A 13,363-nucleotide genomic window follows, 5' to 3' on the forward strand; every position below is an offset into this window, starting at 1 on the left:
CCATTTATTGCTAAGAGAGAGGGCCATTTTCAAGGTTAAGCACATCAATACATTCCATGACTTCTAAACTAGGAGTTCAGGCGCGAGTAACTCAGACAGACGAACCAATGGACCATCTTAGTCCTAAGACGTAATGTCGAGTGTCATAAATGTCTCAGGACACACAAGAGATCTCAGGTCGTAACCTGTGGAACCTGTATTCCAAGGCTGTCCAGCGGGCGTAGCCACTTAGCCAAACCAGACACGACCCGAGGATTTGTTGTGCTTTTGGATGCTATCCTCACAGCTCGTCGGCTGCAGCCACATACTGACAACTCCAGAGCAGGCGGGTGGTACTCGTACCACCGATGGTACGTGATGCCTTCAAGATGGCTCGTGGTGTTGGCCTCAAGAAGGCCCAATCCTCATTGGATAGGAATAGGAATAGGTCTTTACGCCAGGTGATGATGGACGATACATTCCACACGTATCGTCGCGTGTCATGTCCTGAACATAGTAAGATTGGTTCACATTCAGAGGATCATACGTCTTTACACCGAGGCGTACATTAAGTCGTGGAAAGATGCACTGCTTGATGGCTGGCCACTCATTCAAGCTGGAAACTACTGGACTTGAGAAGAGGCGTCCATGGCTGACGTCTACCCCGAGCTGCTACAGATCGTTCAACACCGGAGAGCATCTATCGAGGCTCTGGGTATAACTTATGGCAAGAACAGTTCCGTAAGACTGATGACCGCACAGACCCACCAGCCGCTCGTAGGTAGATGCAAGGCGCCGATGATGAGGGTGGCAGACCTACGTCTGGTCGCAGTATCAAACATTCGAATGTGTTCGTACATCAGGGTTTCTGAAAAGTTTAGATACGATATCTTTTACTGGTTATATCTAAAGATACTATTCATCTAGCTTACAATTGGTTAAAGTCATCTTTCGACATCAAAAGGTGTTGTTTGCTGGTGAATACCTGCCCAGTGGAAGGAGGACATGAAACAGACAAGAGACCAAGAAAAATCCAATAGTGGCGTGAACGTCAGGAGGCGAGGAGAAAAGAAGAGACAGAAAGACGAGCCACAAAAGATACCGACACAGACAGAACAAACAGAAGACAGAGAGAAACCTGGGGGGAAAAACAGAAGCAAAATAAATAAATTGAGTAAAAAGACTGTCAAAGGAGGAACCACCAGACAGAAGGGAAAATAAACCAAGAGGATCCAAGGCAGACGGGAAAGGAAAGCACGACCGAAAAATTAAAAAAAAAAAAAAAAAGCTAAAGAAATCAAAGGCAAAAAGAAATCAACAAAGATACAGAGAAGCGGAACAAGAGCAAAGGGGGGAACAAAGACAAGCAGATGAGAGCCAGGAGGGAACAGAGAAAACCGGAGAGAAAAAGACGGACACAGAGCAGCGACGGGTATACACAGATACTGTGGCCAGGTCCCAGGCTCGTCTGGTCAGCCCTACCCCACCACATGTGGAGTGGCCTAGCACGACACTAGGCCTTGCAGGATGGACGTATATAACTTGACACCTGCACCCAACACAGCTCGACCACTGGACCCACTACAGCTTCACATCTGGACCCACCATAGCTTAACCGCTGGACCCACCATACCTTGACAACTGGACCCACCATAACTTCACATCTGGACCCACCATGGCTTGATCCCTGGACCCACAACAGCTTGACCCCTGGACCCACCATAGCTTGACCCCTAGACCCGACAGCTTGACCCCTAGACCCACGATATTTGACCTCAAGACCGCAGTGGCTTGCCTCTCGGAATCTCGATGGCTTGACACATGTTAGGAGATGGCTAAATCACCCCTGATGGTAACACTCTGCCCCAGCACCCACAGTAACACCTCCCCAGTACACCCCAGCACCCACAGTAACACCTCCTCCCCAGGATACCCCAGCACCCACAGTAACACCTCCCCAGTACACCCCAGCACCCACAGTAACACCTCCCCCCCAGGACACCCCAGCGCCCACAGTAACACCTCCTCCCCAGTACACCCCAGCACCCACAGTAACACCTCCTCCCCAGTACACCCCAGCACCCACAGTAACACCTCCTCCCCAGTACACCCCAGCACCCACAGTAACACCACCTCCCCAGTACACCCCAGCACCCACAGTAACACCTCCCAGTACACCCCAGCACCCACAGTAACACCGTCTCTCCCACCGGCCAGGCTATCCACCACATGCAGGCTGGGGGTCTGACCGACAAGTTCTTCAGGGAGGTGCTGACGCAGGACCTGGACGACTCCCACCACCAGCAGGAGGACGGCGAGGCCTCCTGGCTGGACCTACACGACCAGATCCTCATTCCCAGCGGCCCGCAGGTCAGTGGTCTTTCGCCCCCCCCCCCCCCCCCCCCCCCCCCCCCGTTCACCTGACGCAGACCGTGCCCCGGAGGTCAGTGGTCCTCCCTAGCCCAGACCAGAGGCAGACAGTGGCCCGTATAGGTCAGTGGTCCTCCCTAGCCGAGACCAGTGGCAAACGACCATGGCCTGCAGGTTAGTGGTCCTCCGTGGCCCACACCAGAGGCAGACGACCATGGCCTGCAGGTCTTCAGGGCAGACAGAGACCGTACTTCCTAATGATGTGCTGCGTCAAGTTCGGGGCTGGAGGGGCCGGCAGAGTATTGGAATAAATATTTAGCGTGTCCCGTGCAGGTGCTGTTGACTCTGGAAACAGAGTAATTCAACATTAAACAAGACGGCTGCTGATCCACTCCGGTCCCTTGAACACGGCCGCTCACACCTGGACCACCTGTACACGTCGCTACACCCACCTCCCCCAAACCCTCTCGTTGACCCAACACTCTTGTACTGTGATGATGTTATCGTCTGTAGCTCCAGTTCCTATGAGAGAGAGAGAGAGAGAGAGAGAGAGAGAGAGAGAGAGAGAGAGAGAGAGAGAGAGAGAGAGAGATGATAGATAGATGGATAGATAAAGATAGACAGATAGAAATAGAGGACATGGATGGAAATAGATATATAGATAGATAGATAGATAGATAGATAGATAGATAGATAGAGAGAGAGAGAGAGAGAGAGAGAGAGAGAGAGAGAGAGAGAGAGAGAGAGAGAGAGAGACGCCGCAAACAGAGATCGAGGCAGTTCCAACACTTTCCCCCCTTCAAGTTGCTAGCAATTAAACCCTGCAGCAGCACTTTGCATTATCCAACAACAAGTTGTGGAATATTCAAGGAATGTTGTCCATCATGTGCGCGCGCGTGAGAGAGAGAGAGAGAGAGAGAGAGAGAGAGAGAGAGAGAGAGAGAGAGAGAGAGAGAGAGAGAGAGTCGTATTCCTGTTTGGAAGCCTGACGTGTCTGATTCATTAAACTCCAGCAAACTCCCACACAAGAAGGCCAGGTCTTCGCGAATTCAAGAAATCGCCTGCTTCTCGCTCTGGTCTGGGGCTGCCAACCTGTCAGAGGAGGGTTTATTAATTTGCTCCCCTCCCCACTCGCCTCTCCTTGCCTGTGTCACTCCACCTCCTCTCCCAGACCCTCTCCTACGCACGCCTCCGTCAGGATAACGTCACCGGTCGTGGGGAAAACAAAGATTTCGCGAGGTCTTTCCCTGACGCTGGAGGGAACTTCTTATCTCTGTCCCTCTTGATCATAGTATCCTTATCTATACTTCTTGACAACCGTATGCTTGCTTGTCTATACTCCTTGACAACCGTATTCTTGCTCATCTATCTTGCTGATCAAAGCAGCTGGACATACCTCATGACAACCCCAGCCTCGTTACATTATACATGGCCCATCATCATCCTGGGATCATACCTACATATACCTCCTACCTCAACCAAGAGGCCCTTCTTAGTTCTATTTATTCTTCAGAGGATTTGATTGGAAGGTTAGAAGTGGCGGGTGTCCACTGGAAAGACGTTTACAGACACGAACAGTTCAACGCTAAACCACTGTTGTTTGTAGGGGCATGAGAGCCACACCTGCTGGTGTACAGGGGAAGGACTGGAGCACGAGAGCCACACCTGCTGGTGTACAGGGGAAGGACTGGAGAATGAGAGCCACACCTGCTGGTGTACAGGGGAAGGACTGGAGAATGAGAGCCACACCTGCTGGTGTACAGGGGAAGGACTGGAGCATGAGAGCCACACCTGCTGGTGTACAGGGGAAGGACTGGAGAATGAGAGCCACACCTGCTGGTGTACAGGGGAAGGACTGGAGAATGAGAGCCACCCCTGCTGGTGTACAGGGGAAGGACTGGAGCATGAGAGCCACCCCTGCTGGTGTACAGGGGAAGGACTGGAGCATGAGAGCCACACCTGCTGGTGTACAGGGGAAGGACTGGAGAATGAGAGCCACACCTGCTGGTGTACAGGGGAAGGACTGGAGCATGAGAGCCACCCCTGCTGGTGTACAGGGGAAGGACTGGAGCATGAGAGGCACCCCTGCTGGTGTACAGGGGAAGGACTGGAGCATGAGAGCCACACCTGCTGGTATACAGGGGAAGGACTGGAGAATGAGAGCCACACCTGCTGGTGTACAGGGGAAGGACTGGAGCACGAGAGCCACACCTGCTGGTGTACAGGGGAAGGACTGGAGCACGAGAGCCACACCTGCTGGTGTACAGGGGAAGGACTGGAGCATGAGAGCCACACCTGCTGGTGTACAGGGGAAGGACTGGAGCATGAGAACCACCCCTGCTGGTGTACAGGGGAAGGACTGGAGCATGAGAGCCACCCCTGCTGGTGTACAGGGGAAGGACTGGAGCATGAGAGCCACCCCTGCTGGTGTACAGGGGAAGGACTGGAGCATGAGAGGCCTGAATTACATCCAGTCGTGTCAATATTTCCTTTTTTTTTTTCAAAGTTTTACTTCTTCCATATCTTCCAGTCTCCGTTCCTTGCTCTTTCATTCTAGTCAAACGCTGTGTGGCTCTTGTGCCGCCTTTATCCTCTCCACAGTACGTCCCTAAGTTCTAAATTTTGACTTTGCCTTACTGAATCATTCTCTCTCTCTCTCTCTCTCTCTCTCTCTCTCTCTCTCTCTCTCTCTCTCTCTCTCTCTCTCTCTCTCCCTCCCCTACCCCCCATTGGTGTATTGTATCTAGTATTGTCAATTTCCATGCAAATAAATGTGAAAATATGGTGTAATAATTACAGCGCACCAGCCCCTCTTGATTCTAGTACGTCCAGTGACATTAGAGAATATTTCCCAGCGTAAAGTCTCACAACAAATGTGTCCATGAAAATCTAAATCTTTCCCATTCTTTTTTATAAATGAAATTCCAATCACTAGACTTGTACCACGAGTCTTCACGTGTGTGTAATTACCTATTTGTACAGTACAGGGTCTGACGTGTACACTCGTGAAGTGTCTTAACTACCATACTACATGTCGAACTTCTGTGTACTGTCCTCAATCACGATTTCATCATTTGGCTTAATTCATTCATCCATTTCTCTGATGATAGAGAAATACTCATTTCTTTCTTAATACCTGTTGTTTAAATGGCCTTTTGCTCGATTTCTTGCTATATCCTCATACTTCTCTATCGTGGAATACATCAAAGAAATGTTTAGTGTCGACAGTGTCATATATATTCTGGGAAGTCCAGGACTGCAATCAAGTCTCCTTTTTACACTCCTCTTCCATGATGAGTAAACTCGCAGTCTCCAACCTCTCCCTGTAATGTTCAGGGATTGTCTTTGTTGCTCATCTCTGGACCCTCTCATTCGTTAAAACCCCTGGTCTTACCATTACCGAAAGCATCCCTTTTTTCCCTACAGTTGGCAGATCGGAGGTTATCCACTCAGTTCTGGGACCTCCGTCGCTATATTCAACCGGGCCCTGTTATGCAGTGATTCCTTTAATGAGGAGATGGAAATGCTTCGGGATAACCCAGATTAGATCGAATACAACGTTGTGTCTATCCTACGTAACATCTCGCTCTTCGCATACAGTACTAATACACGATTTTGGCATTGATGTAAATATAGTTTGTCTCACGTAAACCAAACGAGATTTTGTGATGATAAGCTCGGAGTAATGTTATGCCACAGGTCACTTACACATGTCGGATCTTGGAGTTTGTTACCTTTAATAGGGTCGCGTGTAATCTGGCTTCTTTATCTTCTTCATCATCTTCATTACTTTACTTTCTCGAGCGTTGAGTTTCCATGATAGTCATTTCTATGATTTACTGCAGGATGTTTGGGTCGCTTTCCAATCTTTTGCCCTCCCTGATGTTTATGATTTCTGTCCTAATTCTAACATCATCTGGAAACACATTCAGTTATCACTGACTCTCATCTGGCCAGGTAATCACGTGAATGAGAGATGGTAGTGGTCACAGCACTGGGCCCTGAGGGACCACACTTGTCGACTCTGTGTTCGCTCTATGTATCTCGTCTAAAGCTCGCTCTCTCTCTCTCTCTCTCTCTCTCTCTCTCTCTCTCTCTCTCTCTCTCTCTCTCTCTCTCATCGCAATAGCTAAGAGTCTACTCATGGCATCTTCCAGTTTGGAGATCTAACTCTCATCATGGTTCACTTAAGAAATTTCTATTTCCTAAGGATTCCTCTGTCTGTTTCCTAGCTATTTTCTGAGGCGTCTTGGCCGTCAGTGACACCAGTGGGTAATCCAGGCTTTCACTAGTCATATTCTGTTTTCTATAGTGGTTCTGCTTGGCTATTTTCTATTCAATCATCTTCACCGAGCGAGATCTTCAGCCATGACTCCAGCCGCTTGTCTATGGAATCTGCACGTTCCTTCAGCACGAATGGCGAGATGCCAACTGCTCCAACGTCCGTTCCTGGGTTCAGTCGTCATACTTCCAGCGGTTATCCTTCAATATCTTCCAAGGTGTTTGCCGTCTCCTCGTCCAGCAGTAACGTTTTATTCCTCTAAGTTGAAATAAATTCTGAAACTTTTTCTTCTCGTCACACGTCCAAAATTGTTTGGCTCACATTTCCTTCGAAGTTCTTTAATCTTATTACTTGACCTTTACAGCTAATTCTTCCATATATATATATATATATATATATATATATATATATATATATATATATATATATATATATATGACAAGTGTTGGGTGATCTTTTGGCTTATCTAAATATTCCTTTCCGATCTCACTCATATCTCCTCTCTCGTCTTGATATAATGGCTTGATTCACTTATACCTTTCAAACATCGTCTGACTTCTGTGTCTCTTAAAATTTCTTCAGTATGGTGTCTATCGTTTCCTTGCCCTGTTTACATCTATTCATCCATTCATTTATCTTTCTCTCTCTCATCTCTCCATCCTTTCTTCTCGTTCCTATCTCGCTCGCTCCTCTTCCCTGCATATTTCGCAGACTTTATCATTCCGCTGCTCAATTCCCGCGTTTTCCTGTGTTTTTGGAATTCAACCTCACAACTGGTTTCCTCGAAGCAGGTGTGTCGAAGCTTCGATATTTCCCGTTTTCTTCAAGGCTTTCTCCCGGTCTGGGTCATCCCCTTTATCTTTAAGCACCATCTCTTCCATCTGAAAGACTAAGGGATCGCTCAGCCCACAGCAGGGCTTCACAAATAATGCTTCAAGTCTCAAGGTTACTGCAAGTGAAAACTAGATCCATGTGACATAGCAGGTCAGGACCTCGAACATGTGAACTCTGTGACAAACTGGTACAAACCGTCTCTCAGATATTCTGTGACTTGGACGATACAAAATATTCCCGCGAGACAAGTTTCTCAGATATTCCGGGACCTGCACGATCCAATATTCCCCCAACCACAAGTGAGGATCTAAGTTTGTAGCTGGGGGTCTCCAAGTACAGGAATTCTACCATCCATCTGTAAATCGAAGCTTCTTTTTCGTTCTTGATCGTTCCACACTGTTTTCTACGGTTTTCCCACGGCTCATTTCACTTACTTTTATGATTATATTTAAACAGGCTTAACTAAGCACTTTGCTTTCTTTAATTTCCATATAATTCATAATCCTTGTTGAGTTTACTCTCGTCTAAGATGTCTTACTTAATCCTATCCACACAAATGTTAAACTGAAGTTCCTTATGTCCTCCACCAAACCATCTGTGTGGGTCAAACATCGTTAGCACAGAGCTATTGTCTCCCTGGGTTCCTTTACTGCACTAGTGATGAGGTTCTGTCTCTTGTCCTTCCATGATCCTTACGCTCCTTGTTATATTGCCTACAATCCTCGCCACACCTTCATTCATGCTATTTCTTTTTCAGTAAACGCATTCCTCAGCTTCTGGGTAGGATCTGCCAGTCTGTAGGCTTGCCTCGGGACTCCCACACTGCTGGCCTACATCTTGAAGAATATGTAGCCTTTCGTAAGCGGTCCGTCTCTATCCCTACACTACACAGTACCATCTTCCTTACCGTACTTACGCGTCTTGTCTCCTTCGTGCCAACTACCCTCCTCTAGAAACACTTTCCTCGTGTATTTATCACGCTCCTCCTGCAGACCAAATACCATGGCTGATCTGCATCTGTCCAGCTCACGTCTCACTCTACCAGCCAAGTTTTTTTAAGAACTTATCGCCTACATTTTCCGCCGCAGTCAATCAATCATTCACCTCTGTGACCCACAGCTTCTCTATCAGTACCTCCCTCAGAGTTTTCCTATCCTTCCTCCTGAGTTGATATCTTTTTTTTCCTCCCCCTCTCCCTCAAACCTCTGGAGCTGTGTTTTCCAAACTAGGGTTTGCCAAATCTCTGGAGCTGTGTTTGCCAAACGCCTCTGGAGTGTGGTGGGGAGGTGCTAAATATCCGCGTGGCAAGCTGGCGAGCCATCCGTCCTGGTCGGCTCGCCACCACCACAGACGTGAGTGATGACTGGATCCGGGTCTCTTTTTACCACCATTAATCATATTCACACCTTCCCCAAACATTACGGGAACGCAAAAACTTGAGTCTCACTGCGGTCAGTGCTTCCCGTCGTGCGAAGACCGCGTTGTAACCTCTCCCCGGGGGGGTTCAAGTCGTGAGGTATGGATCGCCGTCGACCCTGATCCAATGCTCGACTTTCACGAGATGTACGAAAGGTAAATTGTGGGACCCCGCGCTCCAAACTCCAACACTGGAACTCGACCTCTCTCCTACCCTCCTGTAGACGACCACTAACTCTATTTTCACCTGTAAATTTCCCAGTGTCTTCTCTTATTGCCTTTTTCATTTTTTTCCTCACTCATCTGTAATTCAGTGGGTTCACTTACCCCCCAGTTCCCACTGCTGCGTCCAGAATGACACTCCCACTTCAAGTGGATTTGTCTGGCTTTTGTGCAAGCCTCTGCTTTGTCGTTTCTCTGCTTCGCAGTCTGTTCTTTTTTCCACTGGTGTATAATGATGTTTTTCCTTGCCTCCCCGTTCCCAAAACAAGGCTAATTTGTTCCCCTTGTGCCACTTTACATTGTCTTAAGTGGATTGATTTTAGTCCTAAGGGATTCGAATTCTTTCCACTGTTGAAACTGATTAGCTCGGCCAGTCTTCCCATGGCTTTATCTTGCCTCTCCAAAGCTTCCATGAATATACAAGTTAAGACAAACTCACCCGGGTGTTTGATCTTTCTGCCCGTCAAATACCTCTCTCCCAAAACCATGGAAGAATCCATTCGTGGTCCTCGTATTGCGTTGGGTTCGCCTGCGTTGGTAATTAATCAGGATTTTCACATATACTGCAGACTGAATGAGTAACTTTAATGATCTTAGATTGTTCAGAGATGATTCACTCCTGTATTATTACTCGGCTCTTAGCTTCGAATCTCACCTTTCACTTTGGGTTCCACAAGTAACTTGTCAGATGTATATCTGTCCATTTAGCGTCACGTATTAAGTATCTATAGTTACATATTACATATGGTAGTGCAGATCTGTAGAGTGTCTTGGTGGTTTCTGGCAACTGAGCCACACTGTTAAGTGGGCCACATCCACTCCGTGTTCATACAGAGGGTGACCTGTGTTCATCAGGAGGTGACAGTTCGTCCCTCAGCAGTGACCCGTGTTCACTGGGTTGTGTCCATGGTCTTCGTGAGTGACCCGTGTTCATCAAGTGGTCACCATACAGTAAACAAAGTTCAATGGGGGGGTGGCGACCCACGTTCATCAGATAATGACCAGTGTTCACCAGGTGGTGACCCATGTTCATTAGTAACGACCTGTGTTCACCAGTGACTGACCATTGATCATCAGTTCCTCAGTTCTAACCAATATTGATAATTTTTTCAGCATATTATTTAGTGTACAGGTGTTCAGCAGTGTTCATTTATGCCTTTGTCCTCTTCGTGTGCCCGTTAGTGCCCCCATGTATCTCCAAGTCTTCTCTAGTTTCTTCACTTGTCTAAGTGTTCAAAAGTGTTCTCATGTGTCCACCGATGTTCAGGCAGTGTTCATGCGTGTTCACGTGGCAGGTGTTGACGGTGGAGCACGTGCAGGGGGCGTTCATCGTGCTGGGCGTTGGCTGCCTGGCCGCCTCTCTCAGTCTGGTCGGCGAGGTCATGATGGTCGCGGGTCTCTGCCTCACCTCCTGAGTGGTATTGGCCCCGCCTCGACCCCAGCTCGACCCCTGCTACCCTACCTAGCTTGACCCCTGCCACCCTACCTCGCTCATAGCCTCTTGACCTCTGCATCCCTACCTCGCTCCTAGCTTCTTGACCTCTGCATCCCTACCTCGCTCCTAGCTTGACCTGTGCATCCCTACCTCGCTTCTACTTTGACTTATGCATCCCCATCTCGCCCCTAGCTTGACCCCTGCGACCCTACCTCGCTCCTAGCTTGACCTCTGCATCCCCATCTCGCCCCTTGCTTGACCCCTGCGACCCTATCTCGCCCTCATCTTGACCTCTGCAACTCTACTTCACCTCAGCATGACCCCTGTAACCCTACCTCACCTCAACGATGACATCTAGAAACACAACATCACCTCAGTTTCTACCCTGACCTCTAGTAACACTAGCTTGCCCTAGCATGACCCGTAGGAAACTCAAATAACCCTAGACTGACCTCCTTATTACCAAAACCCTGACCACAGGCGACCCATTCTTCGGATCCCATTGACAACTCTACCTCGTCAAGTAATACGCCACCTGAGTGACCACGAACTGACCTCAGGGACCCAAAATAACACCAGATGGGTCATCGCAGTTCACCCTAGCACCACAACTCTACCCGGACTTCTCCGTTAAGCCAAGGAGAGGTTTACAACCTAACCTAACCTAACCTAAACTAACCTTACCTCACCTACTCCCCTCCATATCGACCAGGTCTACAGCAAGAGTACATACACTCAGCTTACTCCCCCCTCCCCCTACAATGATACCTGACCTACAGCCTGACCCCTGCAAGGACAGACGGATCTTACCTCATCCTGACCCACTGCAAGAACGACAGATCTGACCCCATCCTGACCCACTGCAAGAACGACAGATCTGACCCCATCCTGACCTCCTGCAAGAACGACAGATCTGACCCCATCCAGACCCCCTGCAAGAACGACAGATCTGACCCCATCCTGACCTCCTGCAAGAACGACAGATCTGACCCCATCCTGACCCACTGCAAGAACGACAGATCTGACCCCATCCTGACCTCCTGCAAGAACGACAGATCTGACCCCATCCTGACCCCCCGCAAGAACGATAGATCTGACCCCATCCTGACCCCCCGCAAGAACGATAGATCTGACCCCATCCTGACCTCCTGCAAGAACGACAGATCTGACCCCATCCTGACCTCCTGCAAGAACGACAGATCTGACCCCATCCTGAACCCCTGCAACCAAACACAACATATTAACCTTCACCTCTGCAGCGAGAACTGACCCGCATCAGACCTTAGCAGAGCCAATTAAGGAGGGAAAATAAGCTGAGCGTGACTCTGGTGAGGCCGGAGCAACAATATGTTTCCTGTGTAGAAATGTGTTGGTAGCCAACCAGATGATTCCTGCCCAGGTCCACCACCGCTGCCTCCCTCACTCAGCCGGTGAAACTTTAAACCTACTATTCTTAATGAGTACTTATGTCTTCTAGCACAATTACTATCACTACTACTACTACTACTACTACTACTACTACTACTACTACTACTTCTTCTTCTACTACTACTACTACTTCTACTACTATCATTAATATTACTACTACTATTGATACCACTACTATTACTGTTACTGCTACTCGTACTATAACTACTACTACTAGCCATCCTACTACTACTACCACTACTACTACTACCACAAGTGCTACTACGGTTACTACAACTACGGCATTTACTACTTCTGTCAAGGCCTTTCACCCACCATCAACACCACTACCTACCTGGTAGGCGCTGCTTCTGTTGCTGCTCTCACCACGGGTGCACACAATCTCACTGTTACCACTGCTTCTTCCACACCTCACCTCTCCTCTCCCTCGTCCTCCTCCTCCTCCTTCTACCCTCCCTCACTGCCGCGAGACACACCCTCATCCATCACCACCACCATCACCACCACAGTAAGGCAGTCAAACTGGGGACTCTGTAAATTTTACACAACTCACCACTTCCCTTACTCCCTGTTCTGTATAAGCTATTACTGCTTCAGTTGTATCTTGAGTATTGAATAAATGTTACCCTACCTTGTGAGTGTGTCACTTCATCACTAACAATAACCTTATCTGTGTCGCTCAAATGATATATGAAAAGGAAAGGAGTTTATGAGAAAGTACAATGAGAAATACCATGGTGCACAACAGGGCAAGGTTGTGATCTAACGTGTACCAGTTATTACAACAATGGTATTTGTTACCGTGAACACATGACCTGACGCCGGGCTTATATCTTGCCCATATCGTCGACAAATTACACAACGAACTTTCAAAAGAACACAGGGTAAATATGTTCTCCGAGAACACGAAAGAACATGGGTTATACACATTGTGAGAGGGATATGTGGTCTGAGAATTATCTTCGACTCCTGCAGAGGTGTTCACGATTTTTCGGGTTGGTGGATGTAGCAGCTTGGCACTGACGGCCGGAATGACACCCTGGTAGTTGATAAGCTAAAGCCTCTAACGACCAATTAAACAGCCGCTTGTGTGTCGGTGTCACTATAGAGACGAAAACTCGCGTCAATAACCAATCACTTGGTCTTAAAGACCCTGGCAGTTGATAGGCCTAAACCTCAAACAACCAACCAACCCATTAATCATCTGATAACAAACTCTTCGTCACATTCTTCCCTTCTTTATCCCTCGATAACGATGCTATAAATGATAAGCTGAAGCCACGCGTTATCTTCCCCTTCCACTTCCTCCCCCTCTCTCTCTCATGGAGGCGCACCCGTTGGCTCCTGCCTCGCGAATTTCACCCCTCCACACCCGAGGTATAAAATCGACGATGTAC

The 13,363-nt window shown here is 48.3% G+C and overlaps 2 protein-coding genes across 2 annotated transcripts in view; one reads left to right on the forward strand and one right to left on the reverse strand.

Moving 5' to 3' along the window:
* Positions 1 to 11,119, forward strand: part of LOC139750203 (uncharacterized) — a 35,519-nt gene extending 24,400 nt beyond the window's left edge. Inside the window, exons 6-7 of the mRNA XM_071664691.1 lie at positions 2,197 to 2,349; positions 10,399 to 11,119. Coding sequence (XP_071520792.1) covers positions 2,197 to 2,349; positions 10,399 to 10,518 — 273 coding nt within the window. The 3' untranslated portion in view covers positions 10,519 to 11,119. The remainder of the gene's footprint in view (positions 1 to 2,196; positions 2,350 to 10,398) is intronic.
* LOC139750002 (uncharacterized) overlaps positions 1 to 13,363 on the reverse strand; it is a 402,403-nt gene that overhangs the window by 285,019 nt on the left and 104,021 nt on the right. The window lies entirely within an intron of this gene.

The sequence above is a fragment of the Panulirus ornatus genome, chromosome 1 (genome assembly GCF_036320965.1).
Source record: "Panulirus ornatus isolate Po-2019 chromosome 1, ASM3632096v1, whole genome shotgun sequence".
Classification (NCBI taxonomy): Eukaryota; Metazoa; Arthropoda; class Malacostraca; order Decapoda; family Palinuridae; genus Panulirus; species Panulirus ornatus.